This window comes from Capricornis sumatraensis, chromosome 12 (assembly GCF_032405125.1).
Source record: "Capricornis sumatraensis isolate serow.1 chromosome 12, serow.2, whole genome shotgun sequence".
Lineage (NCBI taxonomy): Eukaryota > Metazoa > Chordata > Mammalia > Artiodactyla > Bovidae > Capricornis > Capricornis sumatraensis.
In genome coordinates, this window is record NC_091080.1 from 83,877,448 (window position 1) to 83,900,077 (window position 22,630).

Consider the following 22,630-nt stretch of genomic DNA (forward strand, 5'->3'; position numbering starts at 1 on the left):
GAAACTCCAATACTTTGGTACCTCATGCGAAGAGTTGACTCATTGGAAAAGACCCTGATGCTGGGAGGGATTGGGGGCAGGAGGAGAAGGGGACGACCGAGGATGAGATGGCTGGATGGCATCACCGACTCGATGGACATGAGTTTGGGTAAACTCTGGGAGCTAGTGATAGACAAGGAGGCCTGGTGTGCTGCGATTCGTGGGGTCGCAAAGAGTCGGACACAACTGAGAGACTGAACTGAACTGAACTGAACTGAACTGAACTGAAGGAGGGAGTGCTTCGTCCCTCCTTAAGGGATAGGCTACCCACTCCAGTATTCTTGGGCTTCCCTGGTGGCTCAGCTGGTAAAGAATCCACCTGCAATGCGTGAGACATGGCTTTGATCTCTGGGTTGGAAAGATCCCCTGGAGAAGGGAAAGGCTACCCACTCCAGTATTCTGGCCTGGAGAATTCCATGGACTGAAAGCAAAGAACAGCCACAGAGCTAGTTACACAGCTGATTCTGATTGTCTGTCTGGTAAATTATTCTACAGGCAATTTCTCTCCCACTTCCCATACCATACAGAAAAATCAATGCTTGGTAGACATTAGGATTTAACTGTGAAAACTGAAATAATACAGCTTTTAAAGAAAATACAGAAGAATATCATCAGAGCCTGAGAGTAGGTACAGATTTCTTAAATGAGACACACATAAAGAAATTCTAATTATAAAGGGGAAAAATTATACTTGACAGTAATTGATAAAAGAGAACATTCTATAACTATTTGTAAGAGGTTGTTGCATTTTAAAAATATTTGCCTGGCCTTACAAAAGGCTGACTTTAAAGGGTATACTTCTTGTCTATTTGTTTTTAAAAAACAGTGATGTTCTAGTTATGCATCATATTTAATATTTGAAATGTAAAGTATTTTAAAGAAAATCTTTAACAAAGGAAAGGCAGGATTATAATGCTGGCTAAAACTTGCTACCATGATGAAAATTGAGAAGTTCTGACTGAATGGGAAGAAGTTCAACTTTCTAACTGAAATAGTAGAATAAGTGCCCAGTGCTTTTATATTTGGTCATCATTCGCCAAAAAACCCCCACAAAACTTGTCTATTTGTTTTTTTAAAAATAGTTGTTTATTTGGTTTTTTTTTAATAGCTATTTATTTGTTTTCTTTTTTTAATAGCTATTTTAATGTAACATGCCGACAGAATAAAATACCCCAGTTACAAAGCATTTCAAGGACTGGCACGCTACTCCTAACCTCTGAACTACGGTCAGCTCTTGGTGCTGCTGAAATAGGCGCTCGATAGAAAAGAAACACTATCGGCAGGCAGAAGTGCCGTTCCCTGGATGCTTGAGGGCCATAGCCTCTGCCACCAGACAGGCGGGCTTCAGGTCTCCAAAAATGGCATTTTCCTTTCAGAAGAGTTCATCTTCTCTCCATGACCTTAATGGAGTTCACAGAACACTTTCTGATTTGTTACAGGGAAAATAAGAAGATTTTTTGGCCAAGATAAGAATTGACATTGTACCATTGCTTATACCACACTAAATCAGAGTTGCAACTGTCCTGCCATGGATGTTCACAAGCTTCACAAGGTGCTGATAAGGCACTGATGGTTGTGGTCCTTTCTGTTTTAAGAGGGGGTCGTCAAGCCCTTAATCAGAAGCTCAGCCTACCAGGACACCACTACTTACATTAGAAAACTAAACACACCTCACTTCTAGTTAAAGCCAGGAATGCGGCACGCATATGCTCAGGTCGCTGACACTACAGTCTCTAATTCAGGAGACTGACCAATAAAATTAGGCAAGTGGTCCATAAGCTTGTTTGGACAAATGATACTTAATAAAAAAAAAAAGCTCCTTTCATTTATTTGCTTCTGTCTCCTCTGGCAAAGACGTATGTCTGAGTTTAATATAAAATTTTAAAATTCACACTTTAGAACTTCACACTTCACACTTTAGAACTTCTTTTTATAGAATATAGTAATTAATGAAAATAAATGTCCAAATTAAGACTTTCATTTCTAGTACATTTAGTTAATTAACATGTATTTCAAACAAGAGAGAGAAAAAAAAATCCATTTAAATCCTTAAACCCTCTCTACCAACTACAATTTTTAAAGGATAAACTGAATACTGGTACAAGGAAAGTAAAACAGATTTCTTCATTTTTTTACCTACCATCAGACATGCTTTTTAATATGTAAAGGAAACACATCAGCAGGCTCTTAATCTCAGACTGGTCCAGTTTGTCACAGCGAACGACGGAATTTCCCAAAGTGCCACTTTGTTGGTGCTAAAGGAGGAGAAAACACAGGTGACTTTTCTCCTTTGTTACAAGTAAAACAAAGTTAGGTTCACTTTTCTCCCTTGGAAAAGAAAGATTTTCAGAATTTAGTCAAATCATGTAGGTTGGCAGGTGTCCATGATTTGCCCACAGGCACATCGTCACCACACACACACACACACACATGCTAATCCATGGGAGTGCTGTCTTGTCTCCTTTGCACGCTCTCCCAGGACAAGGCAGAAGGCACGGACCTTTCAAACTGAATAACCACAGTCATGGTTACTGGCTTAGTTCTGAAATGCCAAGGAAAACTTCATGCAGAAAAGTTGATGTGCTAAGACAGAACGCAGAAACGATGCTTCAGAAGACACCGCCAAACCAAGTGCTTCCTCAGGAGCACGTCAGTGGCTGAAACAGCAAATTAAGTCCAAGGTGCTGCTGTGGATCGGCCACTGAAGCCTGGAGCTGAGTCACGGTCATTCTGTTACATTCTAGAGCAGCCTTAAGGGAGGACCTCGGGCAGGGGCCTGATAGGGGCAAACAGAGTCATCTCAGCCCAGCAGGGCCAGAGGCCCTGAACTGATGTATCATGCCACGATCAGCTCAGTGCAACAGTGCACACTGCACACGGCCCAGGGCACAGGGCGAGGGCAGTTTTGCCACCAGGCAGCAGGTTCACTTCCAAACTATTCACATTAAAAAAAAAAAAAGAACAAGAATCTTATCTCATTAAAAGAGAACACAGGAAATTAGAAAATCTGCAAAATTATAATTCCAATTGGAATCAGGAATTTTTTTTTTTCCCAAATACCAAGCAGAAAGATCAGTGAAAAAAATATTTTGTCTTTCATTTCAATATTTCATTCAAGGCATTGACGGGCAATTGAAAAAATATATAATTATTTTTCAATTCAGTTCAACTTCAATTCAATAAATCATTTTTCAATTTATTTTCAGGCTCAGTTAACAACATACATAAGTAGTTCCATCATAGGGAGGAACCCGGTGCCATCAGTGGCAAAGCTGCAACGCAGGGGCACCCTGCCGCCCACCCACTTCCTCAGCACCCCTGGGAGAGCTCAGGCCTTCTCCCAGCGGGGCCTCCTCCGGCAGAGGTGGCAGTGTCAGGAGCGAGAAGTCCACAGTGGCCCGGTGTCTCCTGGCCGGCTGGTCGCTCTCCTCCTCCTCCTCTCCGGCACCGTGGACGACACAAGCCGAGTGCCTTCTGAGCAGCCTCTCCCTCTATGCAGGAAGGCGTGTCAGGGTCAAGGGAAAAGTTCGACAGGTCATGACCCCTGCATAGAGATGTCCGTATGGCTCCAGGACCGTGGCTGAGCACCATCGGGGAGAGGCCAGACCCGCAACCCCATGGTAAGGTTATGCACCTGATTCCAAGGAAGGATGGCCTCCACATGTCTGAGAATTGGGAATGCATCCCTAAGTGGGTCACCTGTTGACCGATACACATGCTTGCCTATAACTTGAAATAACTTAGGAAAACAGTGGCCAAGGTGAGACTCATCTATCATGGTTCCAGGTCTAAATCTAAGTTTTATCCATTTGCACAAAATTCAGAATAGTTTTTGTTATTTCAATAAAAATAGTTCAATATGACCAGATGTGTTGAGATGGGGGCACAGGGTGAATAGAGTGATTCCCAATAAGGATTTATCCCTGAGTCATCCATACGATCAATTAATCTTTTCTGGAGCCAGCTTTGGATCCAGGGCCCATTTGCATGGGTAACTGTGTTATAAACGCTGTTCTCTTTCACAGACCATGGGGATTCTTAGCAAGTGGCATTCTGATTTCCCTATCTGTCTAAACTGCCAGAACCAAAGTGCTCACTGTAAACACTGATGAAATGCTAGAACAGGAATAGAGGGGTGCAGGGGACGGGCCCCACGCTTAAACCATACTCTGACCGACTACCCCAGGTTTAACTGAGTTGTTTAAGAAAGAATGGAAAAAAAAAGGTCCAACTTGATGAACATGTGAACATGAAGCATGCTACTTTGGGCTGAATCCATTAGTTATAAGAAAACACTTAAATTACCAGAAAGGAACTTACCTTCTCCAGGGAATTGCTCTTCTCACTATTCCTTTCTGGAAGGCTGTTCCCGGAATCTGTGCTTATGAGGGAGCCTCTTGAATCAGCATTTCTCACGCTATTGATGTTGGGAGTTGAGTTCGTATATGGAGAAGCTAAACAAAGGTCAAGCCAAGACCCAGATTTGGTGAGACAGAACAAAATAAAGGTAAGCCCTCAACTTTAAAGGAGACTGCTTTTAGGGCACTTGTTTAAACTTGTTTTTTCTGTGAGGAAGTTGGCTCAAGACTTTTATTCAGTTACCTCTCCTTTAAAGAACTGGGCCACATAGCGTAAAAGCAAACTTGAGTCTGAAACATTCCAACATAACTATCAATTCACTTATGAGAAACCACCTTGGATTGCTCAGACTGGGGGAGAACGTGCTGATTCAGACTGGGGTAGAATAAAGACTTCAAAAAATTAAAAAGATAAATCCACCTATAACCATCAAATAAAAAAAAAAACCCAAATCATGCAATAAACCCACTGTACTCAAATGGCATGCCCAGGAACCCCAGAAAACCCTGAGGGATGTCACGGGACATTTTCATTTTTCAAGGAAAACACAATACGTGACATCGGTCGGAAACCGTAGTTTTAACCTCAGACTGCTACATTCCTTTCCATGATGTTATATCTCTGAAGTGGGATTGCTGTGATAAAAACCAAGTACTGGGTGAAAATCAGTGTGGAACAGGAAATGAGAATGCCAGTGAGCAATCTGATTTCAAATGTGAGAAGCTGTGCAGCGTCCAATAGGCACATTAGTAAGAATAGGCCCCATTAGTAAGAACTGTTGATATTAAAATTTTTTTCTTTAAATTTATGTATATAGGTTTCAAATGCCTCTTAAGTTGTTAGGTTATACATACTTATTAAGTTATTTGGCCTTAAGTACCTAATAAACAGAACCACTGGGTGTTTCTTTTGGCCTGGGGATGCCATGAAAAAAACCACTCTGATAATGAGGGTGCTGTGAACTGAGACTGTCTGGGAATCTCTGCAAAAAACATTTATGAGCAGAGAGGAAATCTAACTTGGAAATAAAATTCGTGACATCTGTAAGGGGAAAAAACAAAAAATAGCATTTTAAGGCAGAAGTCAGCCCCTACCTCGAGACTATGGAATTTTAAAAAGTACTAGATTGACTTCCTGCTTAGATAAGATTTCAATAAATCACATAATTAAAAATGACCCTCAGACTTGGTTCATTCTGAGCTGAACCAAGAGGCACATTCATGGCAGAGAGGCCTGGCTGGCTGTGCAAACCGCAGATGACCCCCAACCCCATGCAGCAGGCTGTGAGCATGGCCCTCTCGTTCCCAAGCTGCCTTCACATGAGATGCCTTCACCTGGCACCTCGGGACAGGCAGGCCCTTCTGGGTTTCAGCCTGCCAATTAGCTGCCATGGACTGAGACACCTCTAAGTTAGTCCACCCCCCCACCCCCAGGCTTATCCACCATCCCTAAAACCGATTCAGTGTGTTAAGTACATCAAGGAAAGAAGGGTCAGGAGAATCTGAAAACATAAGTGAAGGCGGGAACATGTAAACCACGGGCCACCAGCAGCATGACCCCAGGACAGGAACTGTGCAGGTCAAAACGCTATGAAAAAGCAATAAGTCTTTTTCTGTACTCAGAAAAGAGACATGCGCTGTGACCAAATTATAACTATCGGCCTCCTAATATAACCGGACTTCATATTTAATGTAGAACACAGAGCTCAGGAGAAAGAGACTCTTGGGAAAGTAAAATTAGACCCTAAATTCTCAGAGTTTTAGGCTCAATTCCAGAACAAGAGTCCTAATCTAAGGCAAACAGATGGAAATGCAATACATCAAAATCAACAGGCTTAGTAGAACCATGTTCCTGTTGTGTGTGTTTGTCTGTATTAAATATCCTGGCCTGGTGCATAGTGCATAACTTTTCAGAGAACTTTAGTTCAACTCTCCCCCCTTTGGTACAGACAGCAAAACGCAATACACTGAGTAGGTGGAAAAAAGAACTCTGAGCCTAAGAATGCATGCCTTTTAAAATGAATGTAACCTTACAGTAGTTTTTATCCAGGCGATGAATTGGTTTTAGAAATTTTCATGCACCATGTTCCAAAGGCATTAAAAAAAAAAATGCTGAGGGTACATCCTCAGTAAGTGTGGAAGGAGAATCTCCTAGAGATATGGAATTCCTTGGTAAATAAAAGAAGAGCTAAAGCTACCAGAAAACGACTAGCAAACCCAGTTCAAAGGTGGGGGCTTCCCTGGAAGGCATTTCAAAAAGGAAGTTAGGATTATAGTGTTTAAAGATCGGGGTTGAGGGGAAGGTGGGGTCACAGATAAAAGCCCAAGTATAAATAAGTCTGCTGCGGTGAATTCCCGTGAAAAGTGGATCCAGATCTTAAAATTCAAGAAAGAATGAAAAAGACAAAATTAGTCTCAAGTACTCTTCATAACTTCACCACGAACACAGAGCAATCGAAGGCCATTTATGCCACTCAAGTTGTGCTGAAGACACCCCCACGGCTCAGCTCCACGTTCTCAAGGAATCCCAAACCCTAACTGGGCAAATGTGGAACTGGAGAAATCAAGCCAGAGTCAAAACATCACCTCATTCTAGTTTCACCATTTTCGCAAAGCCTTGGATCCTACAGAAATGCTGGTCAGAGGGATCAGAGAGTTAAGATTTAGGCTGCGGGACTCATCTGACTGGCTACTAAGAGCCTATCACAAAGCATGAATAACACTAAAGAACTGTGCTTGTTACAATGGCAGGCAAATAACAACACTGAGGAGTCTACCTTGCCAAGCTCTGCAACACTGAACTAGCTCTTCTTCCCTCACCAGGACTGTTTTTGAAATGTGGGCACAGGATGAAGAGGACACACATCTCACCCTTGCAACTGTAAGCGGTGGAAGTCTGGACCCAAGGACACAATTGTCTGACTTTAAAGCCAGTGCCATGGACCGCTGCAGACAGAGCCAGGAAGGGACCCCTTCCCACTCCCAGAGCTGGGTGAGTGGTCAGCATGAGAGCCCCAGAAGGAAGGCAGTGGAAATGCTGTGTGCCAGGCTCTGCATTCTGGATGAATTAACTCATTTCATCTTTACGGTGCCAAAAGTGAGGTAAACAGAACTATGAAAAATACACATAAACATAAGCAAGATGAAAGACTGGTATGGGTGTTCGAGGATAAATCTCAGCACTGGTGTGAGGTTTCCAATTTTACAGTCTGGCCAGTTTCGTTGCCTACATGAAATAGAATGTTAGCAACAAGAACAACACAAAAGCTAAGGACATAAACTCAGAATGAACAATAAGCCTGCAGATTAATTAGATAAAAGGACTGCCCTTTTATTCTGCCCTGTGGGTTAATTCCGTCATTGGGTGGTCTGAGCACTAGCCACAGTAGGGTGCTTCATTTATCCAAACTGTGGTGTAAAACAGAGGGAGAGATAGAGACAACATAAGCCTGTGAGTGTCTGTGAAGATGTATGTATATTTTTGTACCATTATCTTTATGAAGGAGCTGGCACATAGGCTCAATTAGTCAGAATATTAATCAGTACATTTCTCAGGCATTTTTTTAAACGGAAAAACTACTCAGTTTGAATCTTGAATTATGCCATCTGTTTTCCTCCCCATGGGGGCTGCTCTAACATTAGTTTAGATAGAAAAAAAACATTCTAGGAAAGAAGATTTTAGAAAACTGATTTCAGCATTGCATTTGAGCCATAAACCAGTAACTCCTTCAGGAATTACTCTCTCACATTTCATCTAAATTGTTAACACTACAAATAAACCCTAACTCCCCACACACACACCTGCAAAGATTTTTTTCTCCTAAAAGCATTAACAATCTAATTTGAAGATTTAAAATGAAAAATTAACATGCATTAAACACAAAGCAAACAAGACAAATATGCAATTAAGTGTCCTATACTCAGAATTCCTGCAAACTGGGGATCTTTATTTCAGTGTAGGGTTGAGGGGCAAAATAAGAGCTGAGCAGCAAAATAAGAAAAAGAACACGTGAAGCAGAAACTCAAGACTTCAAAGTTCTGATCTGAAAGCTAATGGACGACTGGATTAAAGACACTTTCTGAATACAACTAGCCAGAAACAGGTCAGAGTCCGAGCTTTACCAATGCCAGAGATGGCGCCAAAGAGGTCCTTGTGCAGGCTGGCGTCCAGCGCGCCCCCAGACTTCTGGGGTGTCACTAACGGGTTCACTGCTGGCAAAGCGAGGGAGTCTTCCTTCACAGTCTGTGGAAGGGGGAGAGAGACAAGAAATCATTAAAGATGGTTTTAGAAGAGTCACCGACTGTTCTTGGGAGTTTGAGCGTGAGCGCGAGAACAGGGCAGAACGGCCTGGCCTGCCCGTCACGTGTGGGTGGGAGGACCAGCACGGAGCCTGGGAGGGGAGGACAGAGGGAGCGGGTTGCAGCAGGAGTGGGGAGCGCGGGGCACTTTAGGCCTGGCGGGCAGAGCAGCTTTGGCCCAGGGAGTCCTGTCTTCCCCCAGGAGTCTAGCACCTCTCCCTTTCCACAGCTTGGATACCCAGCATCTTTCCAGATTATTTCAGCAGGTTTCTTTCTTCAGAAGAAGCCTCGAGTGCTCTTTCTAACTGGAACGTTGGTTTCTCTCTCTCTCATCAGAAATCCTCCCAAAGGAGCAATAATGACCTCACAATAGTGGAGGAAAACCTCTGTAGGTTAGGCGCTTCTTGTGAACTCCCAAGAAATTGTGTTCATTGTGAAGCTGTGTCATAACAGAGATTATACTTGGGTGGAAGCCAGAGAAGAAGATGGTGTTCACGTTTCTCAGGGTTGAAGGATTACAGAGAGGACCCTGAATTGCTTATTCTGATTAGAAAAGCAGACAGATTTAGAGAACACACAGGTGCAGGGCAGCATTGGCGAGGGTGAGATGAGTGTGGTGAAGCCCATTTAAGGACAGTGACCACTCATGCTCCTTGGAACTATTGATACAAAACACGCTCTACAAATAGGGCTCCTCTCAATGCACCATCAGATAGGAGATGTACTTAGAGGAGAGAGATATAAAAACCAGGACAAAGCACCAATGTAGGAGAAAAAGGGACAGAAAAGAAACACAAGAAAATTCCCCAGTGTGTGCCATCATGACAGTGGTAAGATGAACAATGGAGCCAGTAAAATGGTCTAGAATAAACAGGAAAAGGACACGGAACTGCTAACCTGTCCAAATTAATGGCCGACTGTCTCCAACCAAAAGGCTTTGAGATCATACCTGGCATCACCCTTCACTCAACTTAACTTGCAATATATCTTTAAATATCTGCATAAGGCTAAAATAAATTAAGGTGGTCAATTAGGGGAGGTGGGATTGCTCATCTTGGCTCCCCCCCCACAACATCTAGTCTGATTATCTCTCTAATTTTATAGACACAAGGAAACTTAGGCCCAAAGAAGTGGCTTTTCAAAGACTCTATAGTATGCTATTAATACACCAGGACTGAGATTAGCACTGACATCTTGTAACACACAGGTTAGAATTATGTAGAATTATGCTTTTTAAAAAAAAATAAAATTCTTACCTCTATAAATTTTTCTTGGATACACAAAGATCCTGACATCTTACAAGAAAGTGAGCCATTACGAAAGCATGGCTTTTTAATAATAATTTTTTTTTTTTAAGAATGATTTTTAACAAGAGCTGAAGGTTTACTGATTGACCCCATCTTAGCTAGAAATAAATGCAATTTACCAAGACTACTGTAGATTATTATGGTCTGGGGGGCAAACAGGAGCAGTGTATAGTTGAAGAGTGTCCCTGCAAATGCACATCCACCCTGAACCTCAGAATGTGACCTTATTTGGAAAGAGGGTCACTGCAGATGTTATTAAGATGTAAGATAAGATGAGGTCACTGTGGATGAAATCCAAGCCCTGGTGTCCTTATAAGGATGGGACAGGATACCAGGGACACAGATGCACACCAGAGAGAACACCATGGAAGACAGGCAGAGAATGAGTCACACAGCCACGGCCAAACACGGCAAGGTTCCAGGCAAGCACCAGTGGCTGGGAGAGTGGCACAGCCCTAGCTCTTCACCCAGCACCTTCGGAGGGAACCAGTCCTGCTGACACCTTGATTTTGGATCTCTGGCTCTCTGGCAGTGAAGGAATACATTCCTACTTGCTCTGGGCCACCCCGTCCGTGGTGTTTTGTTAGCAGCCGCAGGAAACAAATGCAGGCTGTGTCTGTGTGAGTGTGCTTACGTACACTGCCAGGGTTCACCGGGAAGGGAGACACATCTCTCACGTTGATCCGCTGGACGTTCTCAATCAGCAGACCGAACAGAGGCAGGTAGAGAGTGGCTATCCTTGCCTGATGGCTCTGGAACAAAAGGTGCACAGTGTAAGTGAATCCCGGCCTTGGAGAGCTTAATGATGGACTGGGCGAGCACTGGCCAGGTCCTGTATTGGGACCCTTCCTATAAAGACGGCTGTTAGATTTTATTGCATAAACAGAGAAAGCTTTTGTGCTATTGTTACTAATTTTCTAGTTGCTTATTTCTTTGGATTACTCAAAATGAAGGTCATGTTATCAGTCACATTTCCATGCATCAGAGAACACTCACCCTGGAAGCGTATCTGTCGTCAAAAGAGTGCTTTATCAGCAGGTTCTTAAGCACGCTGATGGCAATCACTCGGACCTCCCTGAACTCCTGGAGGGCAGCCCCCACCTCCCTCAGTAAGAGTCCCACCAAGAAGTGGTTTCTGCAGAACTCATCTGTTAATGCGTAGTCAAGCTGAAGATCTGAAATGAACATATAAACAAACTGATTTAGTTAGAAGGGATGTAATACTCTTTGAATAAAATAAAAACCAAGCCCACCCTTTCCTTTCAGGCTCCCCTGTGTGTGTCAACAGGTGGTCACATCTGGCTCCCACAGGCTGATAACCTAAAACACTGCTCTACATTCCAAAATGAAAACAGAGTTTAAATATAATTAAATCAATCCACAATGCAGAAGCCTGCCTGCAATGCAGGAGACCCAGGTTCGATCCCTGGGTTGGGAAGATCCTCTGCAGGAGGAAATTTCTACTGACTCCAGTATTCTTGCCTGGGAAATCCTATGGTCAGGGAGCCTGGTGGGCTACAGTCCACAGGGATCGCAAGAGAGTCGGACATGACTTAGTGACCAAGCCACCACCACCAAACAAATGCACTGGATTTTGATTATAGAAAGTATTACATCCCACATAATTATTAAGTTAGTGAATAGTTTTAGGACCAATTTTTAGAATATAGAACAGCACATTATATTACAAATGTAATTTTGTTACTGATATGAAATTCAAATATTGTAGTAATTGACAACATTATAGAGGAGTAATTTGTGCACAACAAACACATAACTAAAGAATAAATATGCATGGCCTATTAAAATGTTCTTCACTGTTTAAAATGACCGAGTTAGCATATAACCTACTTATTTTGCTATCACTGAAGACCTTATTTTATATAGAATTTTCTCAAATATTCTCTTAAAACTTCTGTACCTCAAAAAGCAAATGGAAAACTAATATAAACTAGAACTAAAGTGGACAAAGCACCAAATCAAACTAGCTAAGTCACTGGCAAGCTAAGAGATAAGACTGGAAGCTCTTCTAGAAAAGAGATGCAACCAAATGTGAACTCAACTGAGGGAAGGTAGAGACAAGTAGCTAAACACCACACTCTAAAGCTGAAATAACACTTTTCCAGTAAGCTGTGGCTTGGATTTAAATTCTTATACCACATCCATTGTTAGAGGAAAGTCAATGGGCCTCTATTTTGGTTTTAATCTCATGCTGGAGAGTTGTTTCTAAGTCTATTTAGATTCTCCCTCAATTCCTAGGAACCCTTTTCAGGACTTTCCAGAACACTCGTGTCCACTGTTTACGAGTTTTAAGCACATATTATTGAAAAGGCAGTTCACAGCCTGAATTCACATGAGTCCCTTAGAAGAAAACTATTTATGGGTTTAACTGTACACATGTGTGTGTGCATGTGAGTATGTGTGTGTGCAGAGAGGAAGGTGGAAGAGCAGGTGAGAGGGGGAGAGGAAGGAGAATGCTAAAAAAAAAAAACAACCAAAAACCTTATTCCTACTGGTGCAGTTATGAAAATTTATACTGAAGCCACCTGTCCTTCTAGCTCCAAATTCCGATAGTCTACACGAGTTTGTGCAAGTCTCGGGGTATGTGAAGGCTCTCCTCACTCTGTTCTGTGGGAATAAACAACTGGGCCAGTGGGGAAGATTAGAACAGGTTCACTGCCCGACCCCTGGGCAGAAAGAGCTGTCCTGAGCACCCTGACAGATGAGCGGAAAAGATAGTCATGGTCCCCAAGGACAGGTGGGCCAGTAACTGCTGGTGGGCTAAGGGTGCAGGGTGAGGCGCTGGGAGAGGCAAGGGCCTGGCCAGGCCCAGATCCAGTGACTGGCCGAGTGACTGGCTGGGAGGAACACGAGGACCCCAGCAAGGTGCTGTGTGAGGCTGAGAAGTGTCAGGAGTGAGGAGCTGGGACCAGCAGGTGTGTCTGGCGTGTGGAGAACAGCTCAGGGGGAGATAGGTGGTGGGGCAGGGTTGGGCGGGGGATTCTGAATGGCCCAGAATGCTCAACCCTGTACCTTTTCCAATTATTACCCCAAAGTCACCTTCTCAGTGAGGCTCCTCCTGGCCACTTGATCTCAATGTCACCCACTTCCTATCCCATTCCCTCACTTTTCCTCTCCATAGCATGCATCACTCTGACAGCCGGGGACTTCATCCTTGTTGTCCACAACTGTATCCCAAGGTTAGGTAGAGTTGGTGCTGGGCAAATATTTGCTGAATGCGTGATAACCAATGTCAGGCCATGGTCCCTATCTTGCTCTTTACAGGCAGTTTGAGCCTCTTTTGGGCATTTAAGATATTTATGTCTCTGAATGATGCCTTTGTGTATTTCTCCCTGAATTTCAGTTCAGTTCAGTTCAGTCACTCAGTCATGTCCAACTCTTTGCGACCCCATGAATCGCAGCACACCAGGCCTCCCCGTCCATCATCATCTCCCAGAGTTCACTCAGAGTCGCGTCCACTGAGTCAGTGATGCCATCCAGCCATCTCATCCTCGGTCGTCCCCTTCTCCTCCTGCCCCCAATCCCTCCCAGCATCAAAGTCTTCTCCAATGAGTCAACTCTCCGCATGAGGTGGCCAAAGTACTGGAGTTTCACCTTTAGCGTCATTCCTTCCAAAGAAATCCCAAGGTCACTTGATTTAGGTTTCATCAATAATTTGATGGAGAAGGAAATGGAAACCCACTCCAGTATTCTTGCCTAGAGAATCCCATGGACTGAGGAGCCTCACGGGCTACAGTCCATGGGGTTGCAAAGAGTTGGACACGACTGAGTGATGAGGCAACAACAAAGAGTTTGGTGGCATCCTTCCACTTTTTCTCTCCTGCAGCATAAATAATCCTGAGCACATGCAAGGTGCTAAATACTGCACTACGATAGACCTGAGAGACTAAGTGGATTCATTTGACTTACTCAATGAGGACAAAGAAATCTCCATGAGCTTAATTCTCTTCAAATTCAGAAAGGATACAGAACAGTTAATAAAGACTCAACATGCAAACATAGAAAGCACGTGAAAAGCTGTGTTGCGTGTGACAAAGGTTACTGCTACTGCTATAAACAAGGACTAGGAAAATAGTGGGAGAATACACTTTAGAAGTGAAGCAGGATTTTTTGTTTGTTTGCTTTACTTCTTAAAGAAACCTCCTAGAGGACCTAGTGATCCCAGGAGCAAAAGACAAGATGCCTCCCGGGGATGTTACAGTAATGTGTTAGCTACAGTGAGAACAAATTCACTGGCTTTTCGTGAATTTTAAAATTGATCCAAGTACATGGGAAATGCCTAAATGCATAGCACACGTAAGCATTTCAGCAATCACTTGCATTCTTTTTCTTTTAAAGGAGGAAGATGCAAGAAAGCAAGGGTCACACCCCACACCTACCTACAGGAGTGTCATTTGACTCCACAGCTGGTGAAAGAAAAGCTAATTCATAAGAAAAAAGGAAAAGTGAAACAAATAAAAATAAACTACAGTAAATAAAAAGGATTTCTATTGTTTAAGCAATGGAATTGTTCAATGAAAAAAGAGTCACACTGCCATGATCAACAGTCTGGTAAGTTTGCTTAAAAAAAGTTAAGTTCCTATGAAGCATTTTATCAATTTTTTAAAAAAATGGAAATGAGAAAAAAAGTGACTTCACCAATGAAAAATATCAAATATTCTTAATGTCATGTGTGAACTAATTCTCTTATTTAAAATGAATGGCTCTCTTTTTGAAAAAGACTAGGATTAATATATTTAAAGATAGATTACCTTGATATCTTTGAATCCTGCCTTTTCCAAACGGCATTGGTAAATTCAAAGGAATATAATGTTCATGATTGCACACCACACGAAGAAATTCGAATTTGTATTCAAAGAGGGTCTGCAGGAAAAAAATGGTTATAGTCATAAGTTATGGATACTCTGCACAGCCTCCTAAGAAACCCCTGAGGAATGACACTCTGCCTGTGGCTTCTTCCCTGTCTCAGGGCTACATGCTCTAGGGTACTTTACAGATTTCAGCATGGCTTCAGGGATTCATTTGAAAATGGGGAACACATTTTGCTAAATAATGTTCCCCACTGACTTTTAGGGCATTTATTATTTATGCTCCTCCGACTTCAATAAAGGATTTCAGGCAGCTTATAATTACAGACCAGATTCAAAGCAAGAAAAAAATGAGAAAGGCAGACCTTTAAAATAAACACACAAGGGAAGAAACAGAAAATTCTAGCAAAGAAAGGCTGTGTGGTTTCTTCTGTTACCTTGTTAAATAAACAATGATTTGTAACAAGAATACTTTTAGTTTTGCAGCTGAGAAGTCATTTCGGGTATTGATGAGAAAAACCAACAGGTATGTTTATGTTGCATTTGGAATTACTGTGTCTCTAATATCTCACACAGGCTTCCCTGGTGGCTCAGTGGTAAAGAACCAGCCTGCCAATGCAGGAGATGTGGAATTGACCCCTGGGTCAGGAAGATCCCCTGGAGAAGGAAATGGCAGCTCACTCCAGTACTCTTGCCTGGGAAATCCCATGGACAGAGGAGTCTGGTGGGCTATAGTCCATAGGGGTCATAAACAGGTGGACATGACCTGGTGACTAACTACACACACACACACACACACAGACACACGCACAATATCTCACATACTACTGTGAGTACTAGTTATTAATAGTTAGTATCTCCAAGGGAGGGCAGTGAGTAATGCCTCTGGGACTGAAAGAAAATTCTGATGTGAGCACAGAGAAATAGGTGGGTATCTGGATTCACTAACAGAGACAAAAAGAAGTGTGTAACACACACACACATGCAGGCACACACACTACCTTAGGATCTCCAGGAGCAAAACAGCTGATGTAGTTGTTGATCTGCTTGAAGACAAAGCCTCTGTCCATGAAGGTGAAACATCTCTGTGGAGGAAACAACCCACAAGGGTAAGTATTCAGGCTGTCATGGAAAGTTGGGTTCAAATCAGTGTTTACTGCGAATAAGTTTATCCTCTGGCATAAACATATTCACTGAGCACCTACTGTGTACGAGTCACTCTGCTAGAAAGGGCCCCTGGTGGACGCCCTCCCCGCTGGAGGCCCCCCCACCTTGACGAACACAGCCAGGCTGTGGTTGGCGTTCTTGGACGCATCCGGGTTATCTCGGAACTTCTGCGTGATGTGAGGCATTAGCATAGTCACAACAGTTTCCACCGCGTGATGATAGGAGGCAGGGAATCTCTGGTTTCGCAACAGCTGAAAAGGGTTTAGAGCAAACACTGATTATTTTTAAAGTTGAACTGTTTTGGGGGGAAAAGAAATCTCATCTCTGAAAGGTACAGGCATTAAAATCAGCCAAAGTAAAATGCAGAGATTGCTTTAGAAAGCACTGGCTTAGGGTTAAGCCTCAAGTATTCAAACTGAACACACACAGAATGGTGAATGTATGTCACTAGTTGCAACTGCTCAGAAGGAGTCCTCTTTAACTTTACATAATAATAATTTTCTCTGTCAGGAATGCATACCTAAGAAATTACACACACATCACTAAGTGATTAGCTACTACTTACCATGTGTCTTCTACATACTGGGCACTGTACTAGATATTTTTATATAACCTTTTCATTAAATTCTTAAACACTCTCATTTTATAGAGAATCCGAGAGGTCAGGTAAATGTGTCTTCAATCCACACAGCTAATAATAACAGAGACACAAACCTGGATCTATTTATACGGTGAGTTCAAGGCCTGTGCGCTTTCTGTTCTGTGAAGCTGTACTGCCCTCTCTCCCACCCTTCTCCTGCTCCATAAGTGGAACAATTTACTGAGGACCCGGAATGGGAAGTGGGCTGTACTGGATGGTCCATGCATGCATATGATTCGAGAGGAAACTGAAGCTCGAAAAGATTCAATAAAGAATACTAACTGACCTTTAATATCCTTCCTTCCCTTCTCCCTTTTAGTGGCAGAACACCAGAGTTTGACAGGGACACATAGCCTCTCAGCTAGAGGCTACATTTCCCAGCGTAACTTGTGGCAAGATAATGGTCATGTGACTCATTCTGGCCAATGGGCTCTAAGAGGAAGTTATGTTGCCTTCCAAATCATCCTCTTTGCCACTGCCTGGAATGTGGGGTGGTGGCGAGCCAGCTTCTCAAACATGCAGACAAGGATGCTACCTGGGCTGGATAATTGGATAGGAACGTGAGTCCCCAAATGACTTTGCAGGACAAGCTTCTCGCTGTTTGAGCTGCCTATGGCTCATAATTTTCTAAAAGAGAGAAATGAACCTATTGTCTTATCAAAGCCACTATTATTTTGGCCTATTCTGGAGCAGCCAAACCAGTATCTTAATAGCAAATAAACAGTATTCTGTAAAACTAGAACTGGAGCCTAGGTATTCTGGTATGAGAGCATGCATTATTTTATGCTTTAAATACCAGAAACTATAATGAAATTTTGGAACTCCAGCTTTACAATAATCTCAGTTCTCCCACCAATAACAAGAAAATCTTTGTAAATGTACATAAACTGAAGAATCCAGTGAGGGAAGGATCAAGTCATAAGAATTGGGATTTTATCTACTTTCAAAAACAGAACAGTAAAATCTGAAATTCCGAAAGGATTTTGTTCCATTCTGGCAAACCAGTAACTCTAGATCCTGAGGTGTCAGTTCAGTTCAGTCGCTCAGTCGTGTCCAACTCTTTGCGACCCCATGAATCGCAGCATGCCAGGCCTCCCTGTCCATCACCATCTCCTGGAGTTCACTAGACTCACGACAATCGAGTCCGTGATGCCATCCAGCCATCTCATCCTCGGTCGTCCCCTTCTCCTCCTGTCCCCAATCCCTCCCAGCATCAGAGTTTTTTCCAATGAGTCAACTCTTCGTGTGAGGTGGCCAAAGTACTGGAGCTTCAGCTTTAGCATCATTCCTTCCAAAGAAATCCCAGGGCTGATCTCCTTCAGAATGGACTGGTTGGATCTCCTTGCAGTCCAAGGGACTCTCAAGAGTCTTCTCCAACACCACAGTTCAAAAGCATCAATTCTTCGGTGCTCAGCCTTCTTCACAGTCCAACTCTCACATCCATACATGACCACTGGAAAAACCATAGCCTTGACTAGACGGACCTTAGTCGGCAAAGTAATGTCTCTGCTTTTGAATATACTATCTAGGTTGGTCATAACTTTTCTTCCAAGGAGTAAGCGTCTTTTAATTTCATGGCTGCAGTCACCATCTGCAATGATTTTGGAGCCCCAAAAAATAAAGTCTGCCACTGTTTCTACTGTTTCCCCATCTATTTCCCATGAAGTGATGGGACCAGATGCCATGATCTTCATTTTCTGAATGTTGAGCTTTAAGCCAACTTTTTCACTCTCTTCTTTCACTTTCATCAAGAGGCTTTTTAGCTCCTCTTCACTTTCTGCCATAAGGGTGGTGTCATCTGCATATCTGAGGTTATTGATATTTCTCCCGGCAATCTTGATTCCAGCTTGTGTTTCTTCCAGTCCAGCATTTCTCATGATGTACTCTGCATATAAGTTAAATAAGCAGAGTGACAATATACAGCCTTGACGTACTCCTTTTCCTATTTGGAACCAGTCTGTTGTTCCATGTCCACTTCTAACTGTTGCTTCCTGACCTGCATACAGATTTCTCAAGAGGCAGCTTAGGTGGTCTGGTATTCCCATCTCTTTCAGAATTTTCCACAGTTTATTGTGGTCCACATAGTCAAAGGCTTTGGCACAGTCAATAAAGCAGAAACAGATGTTTTTCTGGAACCTCTTGCTTTTTCCATGATCCAGCAGATGTTGGCAATTTGATCTCTGGTTCCTCTGCCTTTTCTAAAACCAGCTTGAACATCAGGGAGTTCATGGTTCATGTATTGCTGAAGCCTGGCTTGGACAATTTTGAGCATTACTTTACTAGTGTGTGAGATGAGTGCAATAGTGTGGTAGGTTGAGCATTCTTTTGCATTGCCTTTCTTTGGAATTGGAATGAAAACTGACCTTTTCCATCCTGTGGCCACTGCTGAGTTTGCCAAATTTGCTGGCATATTGAGTGCAGCACTTTCACAGCATCATCTTTCAGGATTTGAAACAGCTCAACTGGAATTCCATCACCTCCACTAGCTTTGTTCATAGTGATGCTTTCTAAGGCCCACTTGACTTCACATTCCAGATGTCTGGCTCTAGATTAGTGATCACATCATCATGATTATCTGGGTCGTGAAGATCTTTTTTGTACAGTTCTTCTGTGTATTCTTGCCACCTCTTCTTAATATCTTCTGCTTCTGTTAGGTCCATACCATTTCTGTCCTTTATAAAGCCCCTCTTTGCATGAAATGTTCCCTTGGTATCTCTGATTTTCCTGAAGAGATCTCTAGTCTTTCCCATTCTGTTGTTTTCCTCTATCTTTGCACTGATTGCTGAAGAAGGCTTTCTTATCTCTTCTTGCTATTCTTTGGAACTCTGCATTCAGATGCTTATATCTTTCCTTTTCTCCTTTGCTTTTTGCCTCTCTTCTTTTCACAGCTATTTGTAAGGCCTCCCCAGACAGCCATTTTGCTTTTTTGCATTTCTTTTCCATGGGGATGGTCTTGATCCCTGTCTCCTGTACAAGGTCACAGACCTCATTCCCTAGTTCATCAGGCACTCTATGTATCAGATCTAGGCCCTTAAATCTATTTCTTACTTCCACTGTATAATCATAAGGGATTTGATTTAGGTCATACCTGAATGGTCTAGCGGTTTTAGCCTCCATCAACCATTAGCTATCAGGAACTCAGGCATGGACAACTCTAACCACTAAGCATGACTGCCAGCTCCCAAGCCAGCCATTCCTAAAAAACAAGGTCTCCTTATAAAAGCCTACACAATGGTGCTGAGTTAACAGCTGCTTAAACCATGAAAAGTGGATGGAAAATTCTATAATGGAGGGATGGGGTGTACCACATGTACCTATGAGTCAATACTATCACAACTAAAAGTGGGACAACAATTGGGCGTCCTATACCTCCTGATATGTAAGATATAGGAGTACCAACTAAGGTGTATCCTTGCCATATAGAAAATCAAACCTGAAAGGAGTTTAGCCTCTAGATATCACTACACAAGAAACAGATGGTACAGAGAATCATGTAATGTATTACTGCTAGCTTACAATTGGCCAAATCTAGAGTGTGGGAAATTCTGCAGGTCAGGTGGCCTATTTTCTTCAACAAATACACTTCATACAGAAACAAACAAATGGAAAAGGAACAGTGTGAGGGTCCAAGAGAACTTCAGGGCCACATCAACCCATGGCAATGTGTGGACTGTGTTTAGATCCTGATTCAGATCAATTGTAAAATCACATTTTCGAGACACCTGGGGGAAACTGAATACAGATGGGGTGTGAGATGATAATGAAATATTGCTAACTTTATTGAGTGTCATAATGGTGCAATGGTTATTCTTTAACGGCTTTACCCATTGGATATTATACACTATAGTTTTACAGAGGAAATGATAAAATATTGAGGAAATGTTCTTAAAATACTCTAGGTAAAAGAGAAGTATGGGGGTGGATACATAAAGCAAGAATGGCAGAGTGTTGATAACTGTTGAAGCTGAGTGGGTGAGAGGTGCATGAGATTCATTAAACTACTCCCTTTCCTTTTAAAATTTTCTATAATAGATTTTTTTATTAAAAGGAAAAAAGTGTAGTGAAGAGTGGTGTATAATTAACATACCAACCAACCAACAATACTGCTCGGTGATTAGGAGGTGATAACTCAGTGCCTTGGAAAGGTGAGATGAAGCTCCCCCTTGTGACAAACAGCTATTGCCAAGAGTCCTAATTTGGCAACACAGCAATGAGGTAAGATGCACATGGAAGGGTGATAAAGACTGAGGTGATGAGACGATTTTATGGAGGGCACTATAAACTGAGATGGAAGCACATGATCCAGGCTAACGAGCTGATGTCTAGGGCAGTAAGTATATGAGCGCTGGCTCAGGACAGGACGCTAAGATGGCGGGGGACTTCCTGGCCAAATGAAACGCTACCCCCTGTCCTGCTGTGGGATTTTCTGTCAGTGCTGCGGCAGCGTCCATGGTGGCCCAGCCCCCACCATCTCTGCCTCCAACAGATGCTGCTGGTGAGAGGTCTGCCTGCCCACAGACTATTCAAACTCCAGGGGGAAGGCAGACTTGTTGGTATAAAAGTTTTCCAACCACTCTGGTAATGCACTCAATTTCACCTTGTTACCACCCTTCCTCTCCAGGGTCTCTATTAACTGTCCGCTGCTTGCCCACAGAGCTCCCCTACAGTCTCATCGCTGTCTCTGAGCTAATCCTGTTTGCACTCTTCCCTCTACTCTCAGCCTGAGCCCATACCTGGGCACGAGCTCCTTCCTCTGCCGGACCCTCATTCTCCTCCCACAAGGGAGGTGGCCTCCAAGGCCCAGGCGGAGCTCCAGCTCCAGCACCACACGAATGTCCTCTCGTGTTGGAGCTCACACAGACACCTTCACATGCTCTCCTCTAAATGTGTGTTCTCCTTCTCCAAGGACTCTGTCAACTACACGGTGGAGGCCGCACTCCCCACTCTGCCTACATCTCTCCTCAATGCTCTGCCTGGAGCACACACTGAAACACACCCTCGTGGACGGAAGCACGGCTGTTAACCATTCTACCATCACAGATGCACAGAGTTTCACACATCATTCAGGAGAAGTCCGGGCAGTCCACTCAGAACAGGAACCACACTGCCCTTCTTCCACTCTTCAAATGAATGCTCTTTTCTTGCTCAATTAAGACAGAAAATGGCTGAAAGCTAAACAACTGACACTTAAGGGAAGAGGTTCAGCCTGTCCCCAGCCAGGCTTCCAGCTTCCTGCAGGAGCACCTGTGGAATGCTAACAATTTGCTTGAGTCAACGCGGGAGGGAAGGAAACTCAAAATGAGTCTGCTGAAATTATAGCTGCTAAAACTAAACCACAGGGAAGAAAAACCTAAAGTACACTGACCTTAGAAGCAGAGTAGAGCTGGGGGTTGGGAACTCCTCAGGAGGCCACAGTGAGGCCTATTTTGCATTTTCCCCCAAAACTACTTATTATACATTCTAAGCACATCACCTATGGAACACTCAAGTCTGGAATGGTCACAGGTAATCAATCCAAACTTCACAGGTCCATCTGTGGTGGTATGGAAATTGACTATTTCAGATGCTAGTTCAGAGAGAGGCTCTGATTCTCAGCTCTCCTCTGCATAGGGGTCATAGTTTGATTGGCTGGGGATGGGAAGGTAGACACACGACATTGCCTCCACCTTCGGCACGACAGCATGCCAGTCTATCCCTCCCCATATATGTGCGTCAGATGAAACAGCCTGGCCAGCACCGGGAGCGGAAAATGAAGACAGAGGCTCATCACACACTATGACCCCAAGTGCTGGTTTGTGGCAGACTTTCTTGGGAAGGGCACCTTCAAGGACACTGAAAGCACTGTCTAGCTCTTCTGTGAACCATGGCCCAGGTGCTCCTATGAGACAGGTGTGTGCCTGCTTACAGCAACTGAAGACGACTCACCAGTGAGGAAAAATGTCAAGATCAGGATTATAAACACATTGGAGTATTTTGACAATCTTCAGCCTA

The 22,630-nt window shown here is 43.2% G+C and overlaps 1 protein-coding gene across 8 annotated transcripts in view; it reads right to left on the bottom strand.

The window, feature by feature from the left end:
- The window catches only part of DOCK9 (dedicator of cytokinesis 9), a 290,025-nt gene that overhangs the window by 60,171 nt on the left and 207,224 nt on the right, over nt 1–22,630 (bottom strand). For all 8 annotated transcript variants that reach the window (XM_068984765.1, XM_068984764.1, XM_068984760.1 and 5 more), the window contains exons 28-35: nt 16,104–16,250; nt 15,834–15,917; nt 14,776–14,887; nt 11,000–11,178; nt 10,642–10,755; nt 8,520–8,640; nt 4,360–4,493; nt 2,180–2,294 (exon numbers count right to left, since the gene is read on the bottom strand). In XM_068984765.1, coding sequence (XP_068840866.1) covers nt 2,180–2,294; nt 4,360–4,493; nt 8,520–8,640; nt 10,642–10,755; nt 11,000–11,178; nt 14,776–14,887; nt 15,834–15,917; nt 16,104–16,250 — 1,006 coding nt within the window. The remainder of the gene's footprint in view (nt 1–2,179; nt 2,295–4,359; nt 4,494–8,519; nt 8,641–10,641; nt 10,756–10,999; nt 11,179–14,775; nt 14,888–15,833; nt 15,918–16,103; nt 16,251–22,630) is intronic.